Here is a 24,835-nt window from a genome sequence, read left to right on the forward strand (position 1 = left end):
CTGATTGATGTTTCTCTCTCATCAATGTTTCTAATTCTCTATCCCTCCCCCTTCCTCTCTGTAAAAAATCAATAAAATATATTTTAAAAAAATAATATATGAATTCAGAAGGCATTTAGAGGGCCATGTGGAACCTCTTTCTTGAAGAAGAACACTGAGATCAGGCCCTGCCCGCTTTTAATTCACTCTGAATACACATTTGCCCTTTAGCAATGCATACGGGCAGATCAAAGGTAAAATTTGGTCTACAGTGTAAAGATTACCAGGTTAGGAAATTGCCTGGAGCCATTGCAATCACAGCAGGGCAAACTTGTGCTGGTATTCAGCCCTGCTGAATATCAAAGTCCATTGGCCTTCCAATGTCTCTTTTGCACTTTTATGCTAAGTGCTGTTTGCTTTAGCCTCCAGCTTCAGATTAGTAATACATCGTATATGTTTATAATGTGCATTTTGACAAATAGTTGCACTTACAGTATTGGTTTTAATACTTTATTCGGATATGGGTGAACTTACTATTTTCTTTTTTAAAAATATATTTTTATTTCATAGAGAAAGGGAGAGGGACCAAGACATCAAAACATCAATAAGGAGAGAGATTTATTGTTTGACTGCCTCCTGCATGCCCCACACTTGAGATTGAGCCCGAAACCCAAGCATGTGCCCTGTTGGGGAATGAAACCTTGATGTCAATGCTTAACCACTGAGCCATGCTGGCCGGGCTATTTTAATTAATACAGCTGAGTGAGTGTGGATGTGTTCATGTGTTCAACCTTCAAAGTTGTAGGTATTATAGTCAGTGTCAGCAGTTTCTATATTTCCCTCTCTCTTTTTAAAAAAATATATTTTACTGATTTTTTTTACAGAGAGGAAGGGAGAGGGATAGAGCGTGAGAAACATCGATCAGCTGCCTCCTGCACACACACACCCCACTGGCGATGTGCCCGCAACCAAGGTACATGCCCTTGACCGGAATCAAACCTGGGACCCTTCAGTCTGCAGGCTGATGCTCTACTATCCACTGAGCCAAACCAGTTAGGGCTCCCTCTCTCTTTTTAAATATATGTTTTACTGATTTCAGAATGGAAAGGACAGGGGGAGAGAGGTAGGAACATCAATGAGCAGAGAGAATCATTGATCAGCTGCCTCCTCCACACCCCTCACTGTGGATGGATTCTGAAACCTGGAGTGTGCCCTGACCAGGAATGGAACCCTGCCATCCTGGTTCAGATGTCAACCCTCTACCTCTGAGCCACTCTGGCTGGGCTATATGTTTATCTCATTTGTCCCAGAGCCTTCTCTGCCTTCATTTTATGCAGCCTCCACAAGGTCAGGAATTATTCCCACCTTTAATTAATGACTTTCAACTACTCAGAACATCTCTCTTGTGACAGATCCACCTGGGAAGGCAGCCATGTCTAACATCCCTATTGGGATGGGGCTCTTTTGTCTGGAAGAAGGGAAATAGAATTTTTAGGTTCAAGTGGCTGCAGCATCAGCTCTTGATCAGGGGTAAGAAAAATGCACATTATACTGCTCAGAGTAACTCAGAAAGTTTTGAATGATGAGTAAATAGTAAATAGGACAGACTTGCTCACTAGATTAGGATGAAAGACTTGGTAGTTAAATGTACTAGTAGCTTACAGAACACGAGAGGTACCCGTGGATTGAAACTTGCAATAATTAAAGTTTATTTGTGATCATTTCCACATAATGATTTCTTTATTGATGTATTTTTGGCAGTAATGTCACAGCAGGGGGGAACTGACCATCGGTGTGCCTCAGTCACCTGATGCCCATTGTTCAGTCCACATGACGTTCACATGGCAGAGGTGCTCCTTTCGCTGTAGAGTTAATAGTCTCCCTTTCTCAGGAAGAAGGGTGTAGTAGCGATTTAATAAAGGTTGTGCAAAGACCATCGCTTCACATCTGAAAATATCCCTCTTCTTAGTTTGCATTTGCTTCAGAAAACGAAGGACTTTTATTTCTTACAGATCATTGGCTTTTTCACGGGACCTATAAACAATCAGGCCTTGATTATTTAAATTTTCATTATATTCTACTAGAGGCCTGGTGCATGAAATTCTTGCACTGTGGGGGGGTGTCCCTCAGCCCAGCCTGCATCCCCTGCAGGCCTGGTCGCCCCTAACTGCCTTCCCCTGAACACCTGGTCGCCCCCAACTGCCCTCCTCTACGGGTCTGGTCACCCCTAACTGCCCTCCCCTGTACACCTGGTTGCCCCCAACTGCCCTTCCCTGCTGGCCTGGTTGCCCCTAACTGCTCTCCCTTGGCAGCCATCCTGTGGTGGCCATCTTGTGAACACATGGGGGCAGCCTTGTGTGAGGGCATGATGGTCAATTTGCATATTATCACTTTCTTACATAGGATACTCCCATCGTGGACATACCCTAATCAGATTTTGTATTTTCTAGATGGATTCCAAGAGTGATATTTTTAATGTATGTTCAGTTTCATTAAATTTCTACAACATAGCTTTCCACTAATGATACATAAAAACTTACAAAGAGATATAATAGTAAGAAAAAGTAGTTCCCATCCTGTGCTGTGGATCAGTGGTGGAGGGTTTGATTCCTGGTCCAGGGCAAGTAGCTCCTGGGTACCTGCGGTAGGCAGCCATCCATGTGTTTCTGTCTCTCTTTTACATTGATGTCTCTCTCTTTTCTATTTCTCTCCCTTTCTCTCTCTCTCGCTCCCTCTTCTCACTTCGTGCCTGTTCTTTCCTGCCAAAAGTTAATGGAAAAAATCTGCACAGGTGAGGATTTACAATCACAAAAAGGAAACAATAGGTCTAACTTTTCTTTCCTTACCTTTCTCTCCTTATCTGTACTAATAAAACATGCTAATTAGACCGAATGTCCTGCCTGACAGCCTACCCCTAGCAAAGCCGCCACCTCTCCCTTCAGCTGGGGAGACAGGGAGGGGCTGAGAGAGCAGGCTGCCCTTCCCCTCCCCCCTCCTCACTGAGGGTTTAAGGAAACTGGCAAATCACAGGCAGAAAGTTTCTGGTTTCAAACCCATCCTGCCCGACTTTTGAGTTCTCTGTAACTTCACTGTGAGAATGTGCTCCCGGCTTGTGAAGATCCTGGGAAAGACCCCTCCCTGGGACACCTGCAGCTGAAGGGCAGACCAGCCAGTAGCTCTAAGCACAGCCTCTGGGATCTGGGAAACTTCTGTGTGAATTCCAGGTTCCTCCTCCCTCTTCAGGCTTTTGCCACAGCTGCCATTTACTCGCTAGCACCCTAATAAAGGAACAGCCCCTCTATCTGGGGTGCCTTGTGCCATCAGAGGGCCCCTGGCCCTTTCCTCCCTTTAAAGAAGTAAAAGAAACGCCCTCCCTCTGCTCCTGTCTCTTCTCTCCCTTGTGAATCCTTTCGCAGCCGCGTCCCCAGCCAAAACCCTGACAATGACGTGGGAAACTCCCCCAGGAAGGGCTGTCCCTGTGGGAGGAGGTGCGGGGACCCGGGGCTGCCCCCTCGCTCCTGCCCCGCCCTCCCTCCCTCTGTCCCTGCACAGGCCTGGCCTCCGGGCTCGGCCCCGCCCCCATCGCGGAGCCGCTCAGCTCAGGCTCTGGCCCCGCCCACCCGCAGGGAGGCGCATGCGCAGTTCCTTGCAGACGCGGAAGCGGCCGTGGAGGGGAAGGTGGCGGTTCCCCCTGAGGAGGGTGTTTGTCTTTAAAGCTGACGCTCCCCGTCCCCCTCCCCGCAGGGAAGGCTGAGGGCGCTGCCGGCGCTGAAGTCCTTGTTGGGGTCCCCGCCCCGGAGCCTCTCTCAGCGGTGAGTCCGGTCCCGGGAGGCTGCGCGGTGCGGGCGCCACGTTCCTTTGGGAGGAAACGGAGGCCCCGGCCCGGGGTCTCTCCGCCTGTGGCTGTGGCCACCGCCTGCCGCGCGGTTTTCCCGCTGAAAACCGTTCCCGGGGCCGCCGGTGCTCCCCGCGGGGCTGAGAGTCTGGGTCAGGGGGTTCCCGCCCTTTGCGCCCCTCCCCCGCCCGGCGCTTTCTGCCCAAAGAGCCCGGATGGCTCCCGGCCTGGGGGCCTGCACCCCCTTCCTAGGCCCACCCCCATTTAATAAGGGGTCTGCCTGCCCGGGGAGCACAGTGTCCATGGGGAGGCTCAGGGGAAAGGACGCGGTGTCCCCTGAAGAGGCGACCTGCCCGCAGGGAGGGGCTTTGTGGGCGCAGAGGGGACCCTGGGTGCCTCAGGGGCACTGACGGGTGGTCGCTAGGGTGCTCTTGTTGTGGGCGATCCTGACGGGAGTCAGAGGTGCGGGCTGCACTCTGTCCTGCTCCCTCTGCTCCCCCCACCAGCAGTGCCATCGCTGCAGCTGAAGTGTGTGGATGTTCTTCGTGAACGGAGACCCTGAGGCAAGCTTGGCGCGTAGGATGAAGTAGAGCAGAGGGCTACCGCTCGCTCAGGCGTGTAGCAAAGCCCCCAAAGCCCTCATGGCTTTTATTTGGGGAGTACAACAAATAACAATGGGGTACAGCAAGTGACAATGATTACCAGGCATGCTTATGAAATCATCAAAGCTAAGTTATACATTATACTATTAATTTTCAATGTTATACAAAGACTCTTTCCACCTGCAGCAGTGCGCCCTCCCTTGAACTTTCCATGCCCTCATGGGCTATTTATCACCTCAAGGAAAGTTCTGCCTCTGAACAATAAGTCTTTCTTGCCAGACTTTCTTCTGACGTGGCCCGCTTGCAGGCTCCCGCCTTTTCCTGGCAGAATGTCCTCTTCTAGTTAACTTCATTCCGCTTGACCGCTACAGAAGTGCGCTGAACCTCCCTGGGTGCGGCTAAACCCGCCCTCCTAGCCCACCTGGCCCGGCCCCCACCCGGCTTCAGGAGATTTGGAACTCTGCCCTGAGCAGGTACAGCTGGGAAACAGCCACTTAAAATTTAAAGAATGGCTCCAGGTGCGAAGGTTTGACAGTTACTCCCCCTTCGGCCCCCTAGCGCCCCCCTAACTCCCTGCCCCCTGCCAGAACACCTCTACAGGGCTGCTGGCCAGAGCCCGCCCCTCTGAGGCCTGTGGAACGCTCCTCAAAGCTTCCATAACTACAGTCCCAGGAAACAATCATGCCCTCCTCCCCTAATCAGCACCTGCTACCTTCCAGGGTATCCATAGGCAGTTGGGGGCATTCAGGCTGGCAGGGGGTTGGGGGGTGGGGGAGTTGTGGGCAACCAGGTCGGCAGGGGGAGGGGGGAAAGCTGGGGGGGAGCAGGCCGGGAGGGGTGGCACTTTCCAGGCAGGCAGGAAGGTAAGTGGTTAAGAGCCAGCGGTCCTGGATTGCGAGAGGGATGTCCGACTGCCACAGGGATCGAGCCTAAACCAGCAGACGGACATCCCCCAAGGGGTCCCAGATTGGTGAGGGTGCAGGCCAGACTGAGGGACACCCCCCTCCCAACCCTCCTGCATGAATTTCATGCACCAGGCCACTGGTTTTATAATACTTTGCTTCCAGTTGCAACCTTTATTCACTCAGAGGTGAGAGACTTGTCTGTTGGTCATGGGTGCCCATTTCCTGGGATGGCAACGTGGAGGTGACCTGTGTCTGCCACCATCTGGTGCTTCTTTCAAGGAATATTAGAGCCTTAGGTTTGTTGCTGTGGTGTTTTGTGTTTGTGTGTGTTTCTTCCACAGATTTACTTTTTCTGTGTCTGACAATTTATTATTTAAAAACATCCTGAGATAAATCCTCTGGGTCTTCTCAGATCCCCTGAGGAGCTTTAAGAAATATCCTCAGGGGCACTTTCCCCCATGGAGTTGGACAGCTGCTCTGGGTGGGGCATCATTGGTTACTGAGGGCCTCCAGGTGATGGAAGGTGCGGACAGGGATTAACAGGAGGGTTGCAGGATGTCTTTGTGAGAGTGGGGAGCAGGCTTTGTTCGGGGGAGGTAAGGGGGTGCTCTGTTTGGTTTGGGGCGTCAGGACAGCAGCTCACCTCATTTCTGTAGGAGTTTGTGGATGTCTTTGGGAGGAGAGACACATGAAGACACACACTAGAAAACTCAGTGTGGTCTCCATGTAGAAGCTCATTGTTCCTCACTCTCTCCTGTGACCAAGGACAGGAGGGGTGGCCTTTTCCTCATTTCCAGGTCCTTCTGACTGTGCGTGTGAGGGGAGCTGATTGAGACGCTGTGCTGACGTCTTTGAAGGCACATTCTGTGACTCCTCAACATAGTGTCACCTGAGAAAACAACCCAGACCCCGATCAGGACCAGGACCAAATGACTGCTTCTCAGGTAAAAGATGTGTCCTGGGTCACAGGCTATCTAACATCTGGTGGTTTATATGTCTACTTCTGATGAGAAGTAGAGAAATCCTCAAAAGGTATTGTACTTATCTTTGCAGGTTGTTTTTCCTTATCTCATTACTTTTTTAAAGATATTTTTATTTATTTCAGAGAAGAAGGAAGAGGGAGAGAGAGATAGAAACATCAATGATGAGAAAGCATCATTGATTGGCTACCTCCTGCTTGCCTCCCACTGAGGATGGAGCCTGCAACCCGGTCATGTGTCCTTGACTGGAATCGAAGCTGGGACCCTTCAGTCTGAAGGCAGAAGCTCTATCCACTGACGCAAACTGGCTAGGGCTCATTACTTTTTTTTTTCATGTATTTTATTGTTTTCACAGAGAGGAAGGGAGAGAGACAGAGAGTTAGAAACATCGATGAGAGGGAAACATCGATCAGCTGCCTCCTGCACACCACCTACTGGAGATGTGCCCGAAACCAAGGTACATGCCCTTGACTGGAATTGAACCCAGAACTCTGCAGTCCACAGGCCAATGCTCTATCCACTGAGCCAAACCGGTCAGGGCTACTTACTTTTGTGTTTTGTTTTTTCTATCATAGTCAATGTCAGCAGTTGTTATAGTTATCTTTCTCTTTTTTTTCCCCTCTCTTTTGAAAAATATTTTTTTATTGAATTCAGAATTGGAATGAGAGGGAGAGAGAGGTAGAAATATCAATCAGGAGAGAGAATCATTGATCAGCTGCCTCCTGCAAACCCCCCACTGGGGATCCAGTCTGAAACCTGCAGTGCCATCGCTGCTGGATTCCTGATCAGGAATCCAGCCCTGCCCTTCTGGTTCATAGGTCTCTACATGTCAGCCACACTGGCCAGACTATAATTCTCTCCTTTTCCCCAGAGCCTTCTCTGCATTCATTTCATGCAGCCTCCCCAGGTCAGGAAGCATTCCTACCTTTATTTATTTTTCTTTTTATTTTTTATATATATTTTATTGATTTTTTACAGAGAGGAAGGGAGAGAGATAGAGAGTCAGAAACATCGATGAGAGAGAAACATCGATCAGCTGCCTCCTGCACACCCCCTACTGGGGATGTGCCCGCAACCCAGGTACATGCCCTTGACCGGAATCGAACCTGGGACCCTTCAGTCCGCAGGCCGACGCTCTATCCACTGAGCCAAACCGGTTTCGGCGCATTCCTACCTTTAATTAGTGACTTTCAACTACTGAAAACATCCCTTTTGTGACAGATCAAACTTGGAAGGCAGCCATGTCTAACATCCCTACTGGGATGGGTCAGAGGCTCTGGTATCAGTGACGAAGGCAAGTGTCGGTGTTAGGTTCCAGTGGCTGCAGCATCACCTCTAGATGAGAGGGAAGAAGATGCACATATGCCCTAGCTGGTTTGGCTCAATGGATAGAGCGTTGGAGTGCAGACTGGAAGGTCCCTGGTTCAGTTTTGGTCAAGGGCACATGTTCGGTTGGCAGGCTCCATCCCTAGTAAGGGACGTGCAGGAGGCAGCCACTCAATGATGCTCCCATCATTGATGTTTCTATGTCTCCCTCTCCCTTCCTCATTGAAGTCAATAAAAAATATACTAAAAAATAAAAAAGATGATGCACATCTTACTGCTCAGAATAGCTCAAAGGTCTGAAAGGAGAGTAAACAGAAGAGACTTGATCATTAGATTAGTATGAAGTACTTGCTATTTAAATGTTCCATTAGCTTATAGAACATGAGGTACACGTGGATTGACATTTGCAGAAAGTAATGTTTAATTGTAATCATTTCCACATAATTATTTCTTTTTTGATATATTTTTGCCAGTCATGTCAGCAGGGGCGACCTGTCCTTCCATGTGTGTCTCTGTTCCTAAACTGTTAACATTATGTCAGCTACTTTTTCCTTTTTTCCCCTCAAGTACATTTTTATGAATTTCAGATAGGAAGGGAGAAATAGAGAGAGATCGAAACATCAGTGATGAGAGAGAATCATGGATTAGCTGCCTCTAGCACAACCCACACTGGGGATCGAGCCCGCAACTTGGTCGTGTGTCTAGACCGGATATCAAACCAGTGACTTCTTGGTGCATGGGTCAGCCCTCAACCACCGGGCCACACCAACGGGAGCAGGCAGGATAATCTTGTTGTAAGATTACTCATCGTAAATTTCCAACTAGGATTGTCATTCCTATGTGTCATATTCCATGAGAACTGTACTCTATGAACAAACCCTTTTAGTTCCAAGTTCTGTATGAATTTTTTCCTTTTTTTACTGTGTATTCAGAATTATGGCACATGATGCAGGACCATTGGCATCACAAGTAAAAATTGAGCTTGTGCCCTGACCGGTTTGGCTCAATGGATAGAGCGTCGGCCTGTGGACTGAAGGGTCCCGGGTTCGATTCCGGTCAAGGGCATGTACCTTGGTTGCGGGCACATCCCCAGTAGCGGGTGTGCAGGAGGCAGCTGATCGATGTTTCTTTCTCATCGATGTTTCTAACTCTCTATCCCTCTCCCTTCCTCTCTGTAAAAAATCAATAAAATATATTAAAAAAAAAAAATTGAGCTTGTGACACGTGTGGAAACACAGGCCCCGTCTCAGAACCTGGATCAGAGTCTGTGTCTTTACAGAAGTCCCTTTCAGTGTGGTCTGCTTCACAGTTGCGAAGATGTCCCTATCCTTCCAACCCACCAAGTCATGTACAGCTGAGAAATATACCCCACTGACCCTGAAGGATGCAAACACAGCACTCAGAAATCCATATGCCTGAGTCCTGGCCTTAATTTTATTTCATTTAAAAAAATTTTTTTAATATATTTGTATTTATTTCAGAGAGGACGGGGGGGAGAGAGAGAGAGAGAGAGAGAGAGAGAGAGAGAGAGAGAGAGAGAGAGAAACATGAATGATGAGAGAGAATCATTACTTGCCTGCCTCCTGCACACCCCCTACTGGGGATGAAGCCTGCAACCCAGACATGTGTCCTTGACCAGTATCAAACCTGTGACTCTGCAGTCATTTTATCCACTCAGTGCAGTTCCTAGTGAGCAGGCCAAGAGTCTATCCATTGAGCCAGACCGGCTAGGACAATGCCTTAATTTTAAAGTTCATTTTCCTCTAAAGTAAAATCTGTACCGTGGGTTAGTGGACATGTGTCATCCTCATTTGTCAGTGTTAGAAAACACATCAGAGTATGTTATTAGGGCAGCGTGATCTTATTGGATGATTCAGGATATTCTCCTAGGTCCAAACCACTTCTCCCTAAACACTGTTTTCATGTTGGGTGACATTATGAACTCTTCTGGTGACCTCTTGGTGAATGTGTCTTTTATTTCAGGGACCGTTGACCTTCAGGGATGTGGCCATAGATTTCTCTCAGGAGGAGTGGGAATGCCTGGACGCAGCTCAACAGAAATTGTACCTGGACGTGATGTTGGAGAACTACAGCAACCTGGCTTCTCTGGGTGAGGATGGCTTCCTTCCCGAGTTCCTACTCCATCTCCAGGGTTTTGTTTCCTTTATTATTTTAACACTAGAGGATTGGTGCACGAAATTCTCGCGGGGGTAGGGTCCCTAGGCCTGGCCTCCCTGCCTCCTGTGCTCCTCCTTCCCTTACTCCCTCAGTACCTTGCTGCCGCTGCTGGTCACCTGCCATGTTCCCCTGGTGGTCAGCGCAGGTCCTAATGAACAACCGAACTCCCCCTCTCCCAGTTGAATTCAGAAGTGGACAATTTGCATATTAGCCTTTTTATATATATAGATAGATGTCTAGGGGCCTTCTGCTTTCTATGGTAGATTTTTGCTCTCAAGGAAAAATTGGGCCCTAGCTGGTTTGGGTTAGTGGATAGAGCACTGGCCTGCAGACTGAAAGGTCCCGAGTTCAATTTTGGTCAAGGGCCAATGCCAGGGTTGTAGGCTTACTGCCCAATATGAGGTGTGAAGGAGTCAACTAATCAATGATTCTCTCACATCATTAATGTTTCTATCCCTCCCTGCCTCTCCCTCTCTAAAAGCAATAAACATATGTATATATTTTTTTAAAGGAACAAATTGGGCTTCTTTGGTGTAGAAAAGAAAGGCTTTGTGATGTATGTGAATTAGAAACTTGGTGTTTGCACACTTTACATGTTGTCCACAGTGATTAAGATAGTATCAAAAATAATATTTTAGAAAATAATTTTCTAGAATATTTTAAGATTCTGCCATGTCTTCTGGCCATTGAGCAACCAGGATTGGAAATGGGAAAGCCTTTATCTATCAAAATTCACACTGCATTTTCTTATATTTTTGTATTTTTTAAGAATTTCTTGATTTCAGGGAGGAAGGGAGAGTTAGAGAGAGATAGAAACTTCAGCTGGTCATTAATTGATTTTTTTGGTACGTGCCCGACCAGAGAGAAAACCTATGACTTTGGTATATCGGTACAATCATTTAAGCAACTGGCCTACTACCTGTGCAGGCAGATTGTATTCTTTTACATAGTTCTCTCCATTTAGGTTTTTATTATGTCTTTTCATGGCTTGATGTATTATTTCTTTATAGTAGTGATTAAGACGTCCTTGAATTTCCTTCAGTGTATTTATCCATTCACTTGTTGACAGGCCTCTTTATTGCTTTTAGTTTTCGTAAATTATGAATAAACAGCCCCTTGTAGGCTTTTATGTAGATAAAAGTGTTTTTATTTTTTAAATACATTTTACTGACCTTTACAGAGAGGAAGAGAGAGGTTTTAGAGAGTTAGAAACATTGATGAGAGAGAAACATCGACCAGCTGCCTCCTGCACACCCCCTACTGGGTTTGTGCCTGCAACCAAGGCGCATGCCCTTGACCGGAATCGAACCGGGACCCTTGAGTCTGCAGGCTGACGCTCCATCCACTGAGCTAAACTGGCCAGAGCTGTAGATAAAAGTCTTAATTCTTTGGTTTAATAGTGAAGAGCCCAATTAGTGGATCCCATGGCAAGTTTATTTATTTTTTTTTCAATTTATTTTTTTTAATATATTTTATTGATTTTTTACAGAGAGGAATGGAGAGAGATAGAGAGTTAGAAACATCGATGAGAGAGAAACATCGATCAGCTGCCTCCTGCACATCTCCTACTGGGAATGTGCCCGCAACCCAGGCACATGCCCTTGACCGGAATCGAAACTGGGACCTTTCAGTCCGCAGGCTGACGCTCTATCCACTGAGCCAAACCGGTTTCGGCTTTTTTTTTTGGCAAGTTTATATTTAATTTCATAAAAACCTCCAGACCATCTTCCCAAGGCGCTGTACATTTGACATTTTCACCAGCAGTGATTGGAGTTCCAATTGCTCCACATCACCAAGGCATTTGGTGGGGTCAGTGTTCTGGATTCTGACCCTTTCAATGGTGGTTGAGTGTTGCTTGCCTGCTACTTCTCATTGTTATAATGTCCATTTCCTTAGTGACATATGATGTGCAGGATCTTCTGATTTTCTATGTGTATATATTTTTTAGTACTTGCATTAAGGTGTTTGGCCCCTTTCAGTCATGTTGGTTATTTTGTCAATGTTGAGTTTGAAGACTTCTTTCTCTGTTTTGCATAATTATCCTATACATGTTGACCATATATATATATATATAGATATAGATATAGATATAGATATAGATATAGATATAGATATAGATATAGATATAGATATATATAGATATATATATTGATTTCAGAGAGAAAGGGAAAGGGAAAGAGAGAAACCTCAATGATCAGAGCCAATCTTTGATCAGCTGCTTCCTGCACACCCACTACTTGAGATTGAGCCGGCAACCTGGGCATGTGCCCTAACCAGGATTCGAACCATGTCCTCCTGATTCTTAGGTTGATGCTCAACTGCTGAGCCATGCCAGTCAGGGTGTGTTAACTTTTACAAATATATTTTCTCAGCCTGTGGATTTTCGTTTTTCTGTTGTGGATACCATATTTTTTGTTTTTTCTTTAATGCTTGAGTTGATACATTGGGAGTTTCTGTTTTAATACAGTGGATTGAAATACAAGTATGGTTATGTATTTAACTCTCAGGAATGTGCAGTGTATAAAATAAATGTAGTTTTATATTCAACTAGAGGCCCAGTGCACGAATTCTTGTTCCTGTGGGGTCACTCAACCTTGCCTGCTATATCGAGCCGAAACCTCCTCTCCGAAACCTGCTCTCCAACATCCCTTGAGAGGTCCTGGGTTACGAAAGGGCGCAGGCCAGGCCGAGGGACCCCACCAGTTCATGATCGGGGCCTAGTAGAGACGCAGGAGGTTGGTCAGCTGGGGAGGGACCACAGGAGGGCTCCAGGGCATGTCTGGCCCGTCTTGCTCAGTCCCAATTGGCCGGACCCCAGCAGCAAGGTAACCTACCCCTCGGAGTGTCTGATCCTGGTGTTCAGTGCACATCATAGCCAGTGGTTCAGCTGCCTTAGCATATAATTAGCATAATGCTTTGATTGGTTTAACGGTCAACTGGTCGACTGGACACTTAGCATATTAGGCTTTTATTGTATATGATAACGTGTAAGTTATATTTGCAGCTATTGTGTCATTTCTGGAATAAAGATATAGTGAGTCATGTCTTGAAGATGAGTTGAGATATAAATTTTGTTTCCTTACATGTCATATATCAAATGAAGTCTTTTAATTTATTTTGAATGGTAGAGCATCATTATAAAAATAGTCCTTTTTTCCAGTCCCATATCTTCACTATTGCAAATAGTGCTGCAATGGATATATGGGTGGGTATATCTTTTTAAATTCGTGTTCTCTGTATAAATCCCCAGAAATGGAATTGCTGTGTAACCTGGTACTTGTTTGTAAATATTGGAAAATCCTCCATCATGTTTTGTTAGTGACGGCACCAGTGTGTTTACAATCTTGCTGATGGTGCACTAATGTTCTCATTGCTCCGTTTCGTTTGTAATACTTGTCGTTTTTTGATTTATGGATGATTGCCATCTTGTTAGGTGTTTGGTGGTATTTCATGGTGGTGTCCATTTACATTTCTTTGATGATGAATGATTTGAACATCATTTAATATGTCTATTGCGCAACTTTATGTCCTGTTTGGGAAATGTCTATTCAAGTTTTCTGCCCACTTTTAATCATATTATCTTTTTGGTGTTAAGTTGTGTGAGTTCCTTATATATTTTGGATCTTTAGCTTTTGAGGATGTAACATTGCTGGGTTTATGTTTTTGTTTATTTTGTTGTTCCTTTTGGCATGCCAAACTTATTCTTTTGTAGTCTCATTTATTTTTTGGCTTCTTTGTTATGCTTCAGAAGAAATATCCAAACCAGTACTTTAAAGAGCGATGATAAAGTTCATTGACTATGCTTCTTCCAGTGTTTTCATGGTTTCAGGTCTTATATTTTAGTCGTTAATCCATGCTGAGATCATTTTGGTTCATGGCCTATGAACTGGGTCTAGTTTTATTATTTTTTCATGTGTCTGTTCCGTTTTTGTTGCACTACTTGGTGAAGAATCTGTCTTCACCTATTGTGTACTATTGCCTTCTATCTTACAGATTAGTTAACCATATAACTTTGGACATTTTTTAAGTTGTGTTACTTCTTTTGCATGTTTTCTTGTAAAAGGTCTGTATATAATCTGCATATTAACTACTTATCAAATAATATGCTGTGAAGAAATATTTTCCCATTTCGAAGCTTGTATTTTGAACATACTGACAATTTGCTTTAATGTGAAGTAATTTTTATATGGGGTGTAATGCCTTTTGACTGTTTTGTTTACCTTTCCTTTTAGTGATATAATAAAAAATCACATGTCATAAAAACTTCTATATGTCCTAGCTAGACTGGCTCAATGGATAGTGTGTCAACCTGCGGACTGAAGGATCCCAGGTTCGATTCCAGTCAGGGGCACAGGACCCAGTTGCAGGCTCAACCCCCAGTACGGGCCATGCAGGAGTCAATCAATGAATCTCTCTTAATGTTTGTATCTCTCCATCTCTATTCCTCTCTGAAATCAATAAAAATGTATTTTAAAAAATGTTTTCTATAAGTTTTTTTAAAATAGATTTTTATTAGCTTTATGTTTCAATCTTTTATCCATTTTGTTTTAATATTTGTATATGGCATTTAATAACAGTCCAATTTCACTCATTCCTTTACATGTAGACATCTGAGTATCTCAACACTATTCGTATACGTGAGAATATCCTTTACTACTTTGGTGGTATAAGCACCCTTGTAGAAGATTATTTTACTTCATTCCTGAGAAGTTGTAAGTAGGCTCTTTATTTTACAATGCTTCTTTTTTTGTAGTTGCTGTTAATCCTCACATGAGGACATTTTTTCCATTACTTTTCAGAGAGAGTGGAAGGAAGGGAAGAATGAGGGGGAAGAGAGAGGGCAACATCGATGTGAGACACATCGACTGGCCCCCTCTTTCTCACACTTCAACCCAGATGGGGTAAGAATTTGCAACCGAGGTCTGTCCCTTTAAGGGGAATTGAACCTGCAGCCCTTAAGTGCACAGGATGATGCTCTAACCCTGAGCCACACTGGCCAGGACCTACTGTGCTCCTTTATTTACCTGTGTCTTAACGTGTTGATGATACTTTTGGATAATGCCAGTTTTGAAATATTTTTTTTAAATCAGGAAGCATGATGCCTTTAAGCTTATACTGTCTCTTCCATGTTTGTTGTGGTTCCTTGGTGTCCTGAGTCATTTCATATCACTTTTAGGATGAGGTTTGCTAATTTTGTGAAAAGTGTCACTGGGACGTGGATAGTGACGGCTTTGAATGTTTATGTCAACCTTGGGTACTCATGAGAGCTTATACTGTTAGCATTCCAATTTAAGGTCATTGCATGTGTAGTTAGTTCATTTATTGAGTTCTTCTTTAATTACAGCCAGCACTAATTTATACTCTATTTTATTGATTTTAAAGGAATAAAGCATAAAGCAACAGGGAGAGAGAGAGAGAGAGAGAGAGAGAGAGAGAGAGAGAAGAGAAGAGAAGAGAAGAGGAGGGAAGGGGTGGGGAGGGGAGGGGACAGGAGAGGAGGGGGGGAAGAGAGGGATTTATTTCCCGACTTATTTATGCATTCATTTGTTACTTTTTTATATATATATTTTATTGATGTTTTACAGAGAGGAAGGGAGAGAAATAGAGAGTTAGAAACATCGATTAGAGAGAAACATCGATCAGCTGCCTCCTGCACATCTCCTACTGGGGATATGCCCGCAACCCAGGTACATGCCCTTGACCGGAATCGAACCAGGGACCCTTCAGTCCGCTGGCCGGCGCTCTATCCACTGAGCCAAACCGGTTTTGGCATTTGTTACTTTTTTAATGAGCCTTGAGCAAAAATCAAAAGTGCAATATTTTGGTATCAGGACCACACTCTGAACAATTGAGCTAGCTACTCAGGCAAGGTGAGAGTATCCTTTTCTTATCTGTGGTATAGGCACCCTTGTTGAAGATCTTTAGACCCTATCCAGGAGAATTTGTATATAGGCCTTTATTCTACCCTGCTGTATTTATTTCCCTCTGCATTAATGTCTGCATTGCAGGTTTTTGTTTATTATTTTTAATTTTTTTATTGATTTCAGAGAGCAAGGCAGAGGGAGAGGTACATTGTTATTAACTTAATTAGGGTACTCCTAAGGCTTAGGAAGAGCCATACTCAAGGGCCAAAGAGCCGCAGTTTCCCGACCACGGGTTTAGGTCACTTTGGGTACTAATGACATCTGATAATGTTAGCATTTCAAAGTAGAATCATGGAATGTGTTTTTCAACTTAGTGGTTTCTTCTTCAATTACAGCCAGCAGTGTGTGTGCGTGAGTGTGTGTGTGTGTGAGTGTGTTTTATTTTGTTAATCCTCACCCTATTATATTTTTTCCATTGAGTTTTACAGAGAGTGGAAAGAAGGGAGGGAGGGATTGAAAGAGAGAGACAGAAATATTGATGCGAGAGGGACATGTTGTTGTTTGTCTTCTTCATATGTCCCAAATGTGGTTGGGATCAAACCTGCCACCATTTGGTGGGTGGCTCCATGCTCTAACCATTGAGACACACTGCAGAGGGTAATCAGCAGTGTTTTATGCTTGACAGCATACAAATCATATACCTTCTTAGGAACTAAACTGTTAATATTTCATTTTCAATTATGCTGTTATTCATGTAAATACATAATTAGTTTGTTATTTTTTAGTAATTTCTCTCATGTACAGGAACACAGCTAACCTCGTTGGTTGGTTCTATATACCATGTTTTGAGAAATTAATTAGATATATGTATATATTATTAGATATATAGAGTCTGTGATTTGCAATACAGAATTCTGTCACCTATTAGCAAGATCATTTTATTTTCTATTTTTTTTATGACCATGGGAACCACTTAAAATATCTTAAGGTTATAACAATCTACCTTAAACTCATAGTGTCAGTTGCATACAAAAACTCTGCTAATTGCTATTTCTACCCATGTACACACGAGTTGATATCACGTTATTTTTTACATTGTATGTCTTATAGCAGAGATTTAGGATTTTATTCCTTTTATTTTTTATAAATACATTTATATTTCAGAGGAGGAGATGGGGATAGAGATAGAAACATCCATGATGAGAGAGAATCATTGATGGGCCGCCTCCTGCACACCCCATACTGGGGAACGAGCCCGCAACACAGACATGGGCCCTGACCAGGAATCGAATTGTGACCTCCTGGTTCATAGGTAGACCCCTTACCACTGAGCCATGCTGTTCAGACTATTCCTTTTATTTTCTAAAGTTCCACAAGAGAAATCAAAGTGATATGTGTTTCTTTTTTAGAACACCACAAATTTTTGTATTTCTCTATATTTTTCCACAAACAAGGAATCTTCACTATGTTCATATTTTAGTGTTGTATTGAATTTTTAAATGACCTCCAGAATTAATTTCTTAAGGCTTATTTATAGGGCAGTTCTAACAATGAGAAGGTCTAATAATGAGAAAGTTTTGGTGCTGGAAAAGTTTTTCGTTTCCATTGTTGATCATCTGTTTTGTCAGTATTTTTGTTGGATGGTTTTTGTTCATTTATCAGTTCTGTGTTTTATTTCATGCCCTTTTTTTTGCCCCCAATAGTATTCTGCTTAGAAACCCCCTAATGATTTTAGAGGACCTGTCTTTTCCATGCGAAGTTATATTTTTACTAGAGGCCTGGTGATGAAATTCATGCACTTGGGAGGAGTCCCTCAACACGGCATTCACCCTCTCGCTGTCCGGGAGCCCTTAGGGGATGTCTAACTGCCATGGGTGTGGAAGAGGCACCCGCCACCTCCGCTGCACTCACCAGCTGTGAGCCCGACTTAGGGCTTCTGGCTGAGAGGCATTTCCCCTGTGGGAGTGCACTGATCACCAGGAGGCAGCTCCTGCATTGAGCATCTGCCCCCTGGTGGTCAGTGCACATCATAGCGACTGGTCATTCTGATGTTGGGCCAAAACTGGCTCTCCTACATCCCCTGAGGGGTCCCGGATTGCGAGAGGGCACAGGCCAGGCCAAGGGACTTCACTGGTGCATGATCGGGGCAAGGGAGGGATGCGGAGGATGACCTGACAAGAGAGGGCCTGCGGGAGGGCTCAGGGTGTGTCCAGCCCATCTCACTCAGTCCTAATCAGCTGGACTCCAGCAGCAAGCTAACCTACCTGTCAGAGCATCTGCCCTCTGGTGGTCAGTGCATGTCATAGCGAGCAGTTGAGTGGCCTTAGCATATCATTAGCATATTATGCTTTGATTGGTTGAACGGCTGACTGGACAACCGGGCACTTAGCATATTAGGCTTTTATTATTTAGGATAGGATATTCTGTTAAGATAGTATTCTGGTACTTATGATACTTGCATTGTTTTTTATCTGTTCTCATGTTTATATTCATTCTACTTAGAATTCAGTTAGCTGCTTGCGTATATATGTCTCTCCAATTGTCAGGATCTTACATGATTAATTTTTTAATATATATATTTTTTATTGATTTTTTTTTTTTTTACAGAGAGGAAGGGAGAGGGATAGAGAGTTAGAGACATCTATGAGAGAGAAACAACAATCGGCCGCCTCCTGCACACCCCCCACTGGGGATGTGCCCGCAACCAAGGTACATGTCCTTGACCGGAATTGAACCTTGGACCCTTCAGTCTGCAGGCCAACGCTCTATCCACTGAGCCAAACCGGTCAGGGCATGATTAATTTTTTATATACCTAGCTACTCCTTTCCACATTCCTGTCTTTATGGGGTCCTCTTGGAGGTCGATTTATTAGTATCAGGGATTTCTGAAGTTCTCTTCATATTTGCATATGTTTGTTGACTTTTATTCATCAAAATGTTAATTAAGTAACATTTTAATAATTTATGTACAAATTCTTTCTTTTTTTTTTTTTAATATATTTTATTGATTTTTTACAGAGAGGAAGGGAGAGAGATAGAGAGTTAGAAACATCGATGAGAGAGAAACATCGATCAGCTGCCTCCTGCACATCTCCTACTGGGGATGTGCCCGCAACCCAGGTACATGCCCTTGACCGGAATCGAACCTGGGACCTTTCAGTCCTCAGGCCGACGCTCTATCCACTGAGCCAAACCGGTTTCGGCTATGTACAAATTCTTTGATTATTTAATTTTTATTATTTTTTTAAAATATATTTTATTGATTTTTTTTTTACACTAAGCGACCTACAGGATTGTTTTTTTATTATTGATTTTTTTTTTTACAGAGAGGAAGAAAGAGGGATAGAGAGTTAGAAACATCGATGAGAGAGAAACATCGATCAGCTGCCTCCTGCACACTCCCTACTGGGATGGTACCCGCAACCAAGGTACATGCCCTTGACTGGAGTTGAACCTGGGACCCTTCGGTCTGCAGTCCAACACTCTATCCACTGAGCCAAACCGGTCAGGGCTTAATTTTTATTTTTAAAATATATCCTTATTGATTTCAGAGATATAGGGAGTGGGATAAAAAGATAGAAACATCAGCAAACAGAGAGAATCATTGATCTGCTGCCTCCTGCATGATCGGTGATCAAGCCTTCAACCTAGGCCTGTGCCCTGATGTGGAACCAAACCGTGACCTCCTGGTTCATAGATCGACCCTCAACCACTGAGCCACCGCTTCCAGGCAAATTCTTTGATGTTTTAAGTTGAAAATGTCTTTCATTAATGATTCTACTGTATTTGTTAATTCTGGTATTATGTTTTGAAATATCCCCTTTTGGTGTGGTGTTTGTAAAACATTTTCTCATTGTATTTTTATTTTGGATATATAATGTTTTGGTGATATTATATAGTTGTATTTTTCCCTCCTTATTGGCATTAAGGTATTTATTTGCCATTCTTTTTGAGATAATTAATATACTTGCATTAATGTAGTGCCAGTTTGATTACATTTATTCTGTTTTCCTGATGGTACACTTTTTCTGTTTCTTTGCATTACTTGATATCTTTTGTTGAGATTCTGGAATTGTAAACAAGCAGGCTTTTGAACATGCTTTCTATAGGAGGAAACAAATAATAACCATCTGTGGCACAAATTTTACTTTCAGTCAATACTATTTTCAGGATCTGTATTCTTGGTTCAGTTGTCTGTTTAATTTCCCATTTGGAAATGTTTTCTGTTTCTTTTTCAGACCCACAGTATCTTTTCAGGCTTGATATATATCTTCAGTATCACAGTCTTTGTGGTGTTTGAACTATTTCTCATTGTTTCTTTGTAGCAGCTACCACAGGGTATTCACCCTTTACTGCAATTCTGTTCAAACTCTGTGTCATGTACAAGAGACACATGTTCTTCAAGTGCCCTCAAAACAGGGAGATCATTGATCATACACTTTCTTCATCTCTCTCTCTCTCCCCAGTGAATAAACTGGGAGTGTTTTTATAATATTGCTACTGTGTGCCAGGGCGTTTGAGCAGGTATCATTGGCAAATGTAAGCAACTCTTTGATGTGAGTTTTCTTCATTGTACCTATCTTGAGCTTTGTTTAAATTCATCACTTGCGCTTGGAATCATCCAAAATGTCATTTGGTCAATACTTGTTGGTAACTTCATGGTGCACTCATCTGATTGTCAAAACTAAAAATATGTTTTCTTTCAGCTACATCATCTAAAGATAACCAGGCCTTTATGCTAAAGCCCGGAGTACATGATTTATTCTCTGAAATAATACTGGTAAGATATAAAAGATGTTGCTTTAAAAGTGTAAAAAAAAAAAAAAAAAAAAAGATGTTGCTTTGATAATGCACACTTAATGAAAGCCTTTGAATTTGAGAAAGAGTGTGATGAGAAGAGGTGAAGTGAATATAAATAGAAGAAATCTGAAGCAGTTATCATAATAAAATTCTTGTTATCTAAAGAAGTCAGGTATATTATGCATTTGGGAAATCTTCCAATTTAAAGTCAGTTACATTGGCAAATCAATGTGTTTCTGCACGTGAAAGTCAAAATCAACTTTTTACTGTTATGTATTCTTGGAAAGAGAATTTGGAAAAACTAGGAATTCACATAGTCTCTAGAATAAATAATTATTTGAATTGTTTAAAATGTAGGGTGGGATTAAACTTTCGATCATTTCTAAAATATATAGATTCATAATGTATCCATAAAATTAAAATGTGCTGAATTTGGCAATTTTTTATGATATTTTTTATTAAAAATATCTTTATTGATTTCAGAGAGGAATGGAGAGAAAGAGGGAGAGGAAAACAACAATGATGAGAGAGAATCATTCATTGGCTGCCTCCTGCATGCCTCCCACTAAGGACCATTCTCACAGGCAGGCCATGTCCCCTTACTGGGAATGGAATCATGATCTTGTTCATATGTCAAAGCTTAACCACTGAGGCATGATGGCTGGGCAGTTTGGCAATCTTTTAAACAAAGATTCATTCTTCCTCTGACAATTAATGTTTTGTATTTATTTTTTGTCTATAATTTTAATAAATTAGGAAAGCTTTTAATGAGTATCACAGAATGGTTCTTATGGAACAAGCATTTTTCATAAAATTATAACTGTCAGTAAAAGTCTTTCTATCTCCCATTATCACCAGAGTTCACCTAATGGAGATAGCAGTTATCAATGGAATGAACATTGGAACAACTTTAAGCAAGAGTCATATCTTAATCATCGGACAAGTGAGCTTGCAGAGGACCGTTGTAAAAGTGGAAAAGTATTTGACCAAATGTCCAATCACAATATACGTCAGGTTATTTCTGTTGTGGAGAAGACACACAAAGGAAGTAAATGTATCCAGTCTTTTCAGCAGTCTTCAAAATACCGTGAACAAGAGAATATACATGCTACGGAGGAGGCTTACAAATGGAATCCGTGTGGGAGAGTCTTCAGTCTAATATTCAATCTAAATAGACGCAAAAAAGTTCATAGTGGAGAAAAACCTTATACATGTAAAGATTCTGTTAAAACGTCTATTTGGCCTTCAGGTTGTACTCTAAACCAGACAATTCATACTGGAGCAAAGCATTGCAAATGTAAATCATGTGGCAAAGCCTTTAAATATCATTCATCTCTTATTATACATAAGGCAAGATTTCACACTATAGCAACATTTTGCAAACTCAGGGAAAATGGAAAAGCCTTTAGTCAGTCCTCAAGACATACCCAACATCATACAAATAATATTCAAGAAAAGTCTTATAAATGCTCAGAATGTGGCAAAACCTTTAGTCGGCCCTCAAACTTTATTCTTCATCAAGGAATTCACACTAGAGAGAAACCTTATAAATATAGAGAATGTGTCAAAGCCTTTAACAACCATACAGTTCTTACTAATCATCATAGTGTTCATACTGAAGGTAAGCCTTATAAATGTAGAGAATGTGGTAAAGCATTCCTCCACACCTCAAACATGTTTCGACATCGGAAAGTTCATACTGGAGAGAAGCCTTATAAATGTACAAAATGTGGCAAAGCATTCAGTGAATCCACAAACCTTAATCGACACCAGAGAATACATACTGGAGAGAAGCCTTATAAATGTACAAAATGTGGAAAAGCATTCAGTGAGTCTGCAAACCTTAACCGACATCTGAGAGTTCATACTGGAGAGAAGCCATATCAATGTAGAGAATGTGACAAAGCCTTTAGCCGGCCCTCAACCGTTACTATTCATCAGAGAATTCACACTGGAGAGAAACCTTATGAATGTAGAGAATGTGGCAAATCCTTTACCAGCCATGCAGGTCTTACTAAACATCAAGGTGTTCATACTGAGGATAAACCTTATAAATGTAGAGAATGTGGTAAAGCATTCCTTCATGCCTCGAACATGATTCAACATCAGAAAGTCCATACTGGAGAGAAACCATACAAATGTAGAGAATGTGGCAAAGCATTTAGCGATTCCTCCTCCCTGAATAAACATCACAGAGTTCATACTGGAGAGAAACCTTATAAATGTAGTGAATGTGGCAAAGCCTTTAGCACTTCCTCCTCCCTTAATAAACATCACAGAGTTCATACTGGAGAAAAGCCTTATAAATATAGAGAATGTGGCAAGGCCTTTAGGCAGTCCGAATCCCTTAGTTATCAGAGAGTTCATACTGGAGAGAAGTCTTATAAATGTAGAGAATGTGGCAAAGTATTTAGCCAATCCTTCTGCCTGAATCGTCATCAGAGAGTTCATACTGGAGAGAAGCCTTATAAATGTAGAGAATGTGGCAAAGCCTTTAGATGTTCGTACTCCCTTAATATACATCAGAGAGTTCATACTGGAGAGAAGCCTTATAAGTGTAGAGAATGTGGTAAAGCCTTCAGTGATTCCTCAAAACTTATTCGCCATCATAAAATTCACACTGGAGATAAGGCTTATAAATGTAGAGAATGTGGCAAAGCCTTTATCCGGTCCTCACACCTTACTTATCATCAGAGCGTTCATACTGGAGAGAAGCCTTATAAATGTAGAGAATGTGGCAAAGCCTTCAATGAGTCCAAAAGACTTAATATACATCAGAGAGTTCATACTGGAGAGAAGCCTTATAAATGTAGAGAATGTGGCAAAGCCTTTACATCTTCCTCTTCCCTTAATCTACATCAGAGAGTCCATACTGGAGAGAACCCTTATAAATGTGGAGAGTGTGGCAAAGCCTTTAGATGGTCCTCACAACTTACAAAGCATAAGAAAGTTCATACTGGAGAGAAGTCACATGAATGAAGAGAATGTGGCACATCCATTGGCAGCTCCTCAAACCTTACTGCATATCAGAGAAGTCATACTGGAGAGGAGCCTTATAAATGTGAAAATGTAACAAAGCCTTTAATGAGTGTTCCTGCCTTATTGTACAGCAGAGTTCATACTTGAGAGAAGTATTACAGATATGAGGAGTGTCAAAAGCCCTTGACCAGCAGTGAGAAGTTATTGAATGTCAGAGAATTCTGACTGCAAACAAGCCTTATGAATATGAAAAATGTAGTGAAGCCTTAAAAGTCATGCATGTATTACTGCACATGAGAGACTTCATACTGCAGAAGAAACCTTTCAAATGTAGAGCATGTGCAAGATCCTGTACTTTTGGAAGCTACCCACTGTCTTCACTATTAGAAAAGTCTAAACAAGGAGCCTGGAACATAGTTCAACCTTGAGCCCTGGCAAGGGCCAGAGTTATGCACCGATTGTTTAGTCGAGACAATGGGAGCTCAAGCTATTTCCTGACCAAATAGTCTCAGAGTAAATCTTTACTAATATTTACTGACCTTTAAGATAGTCTGTCTGTTACCGGAATTGCCTGCCTGACCAAGGGATATATGTGTATCCAAAATTGAATAAAAGGTTGGCAAGGCCTGGTCACCATTTTAAGTCCTTCCCCTTGTGTTGGACTTTCCGCCTGGCTCCCAATATTTCCAAATTATTACTTCTTGTCTCATCTCTGTCATTTTCACGTGGCCCTTCTTCAGATCCTGAACCCTGAAACCACACGGGACGTGGCTCGCACACTGTACCAAGAGGTCAAATTTTACTGGATATCAGAGACTTTTATAGTGCAGGAAATTCTTACACTGTAAAAATTTGAGAAATCACTGGCTGGCTTGCGTCAGTGGTTTAGCTTGGATATATGAACCAGGAGGCCAGAGTGCAATTTGTGCTCAAGGCACAGGCCCTGATTGGTGGCTCAGTTACAGTTGTGGGTCATTCAAGAGCCAGCCGATCAGTGATTCCCTCTCATCATTGATGTTTCTATAGCCCCAACTATTTTCCTTTCTGTGTTATAACAATGGCATCTAAACTTCTTTCTCCACATCAGCCCTTCAGGCCCCTGTAGCTTCTGTTCAGTACTTTGGAATTTTACTAATAATGTAACTAACATCAGAATTTGGCAAATATTTGCTTTACATTCAGGAAGCTCACCATTGAATTTTTATGCTGGATTCTAAAGTTTTGAATATTATTAATTTTTGGAATATAATAAATTGGCTTCTGTGTACTTTATAACTGGAATGATTTCTCTTGTCCTGATTTTCATTGGAATCCTGAAGAAATTTCCAGTGTTACTTCATTAACTTTTTCCTTCGGGTAGAATCAACCAGTTTAAAACCAATTTTAT

At 42.6% G+C, this 24,835-nt stretch overlaps 1 protein-coding gene across 1 annotated transcript; it reads left to right on the top strand.

Annotated features, from left to right (window-relative positions):
- The first annotated feature begins 3,616 nt into the window (after positions 1-3,616).
- On the top strand, positions 3,617-24,729 carry LOC118649180 (zinc finger protein 420-like). Its single transcript, XM_036296004.1, has 5 exons — positions 3,617-3,791; positions 6,119-6,265; positions 9,611-9,737; positions 20,376-20,449; positions 21,328-24,729. Exons 2-5 carry the CDS (start codon positions 6,251-6,253, stop codon positions 23,446-23,448), a joined length of 2,337 nt encoding a protein of 778 aa, XP_036151897.1. The 5' UTR covers positions 3,617-3,791; positions 6,119-6,250; the 3' UTR covers positions 23,449-24,729.
- Positions 24,730-24,835: the final 106 nt, after the last annotated feature.

Source organism: Myotis myotis, unplaced genomic scaffold (genome assembly GCF_014108235.1).
Source record: "Myotis myotis isolate mMyoMyo1 unplaced genomic scaffold, mMyoMyo1.p scaffold_m19_p_28, whole genome shotgun sequence".
NCBI classification, from domain to species: Eukaryota; Metazoa; Chordata; class Mammalia; order Chiroptera; family Vespertilionidae; genus Myotis; species Myotis myotis.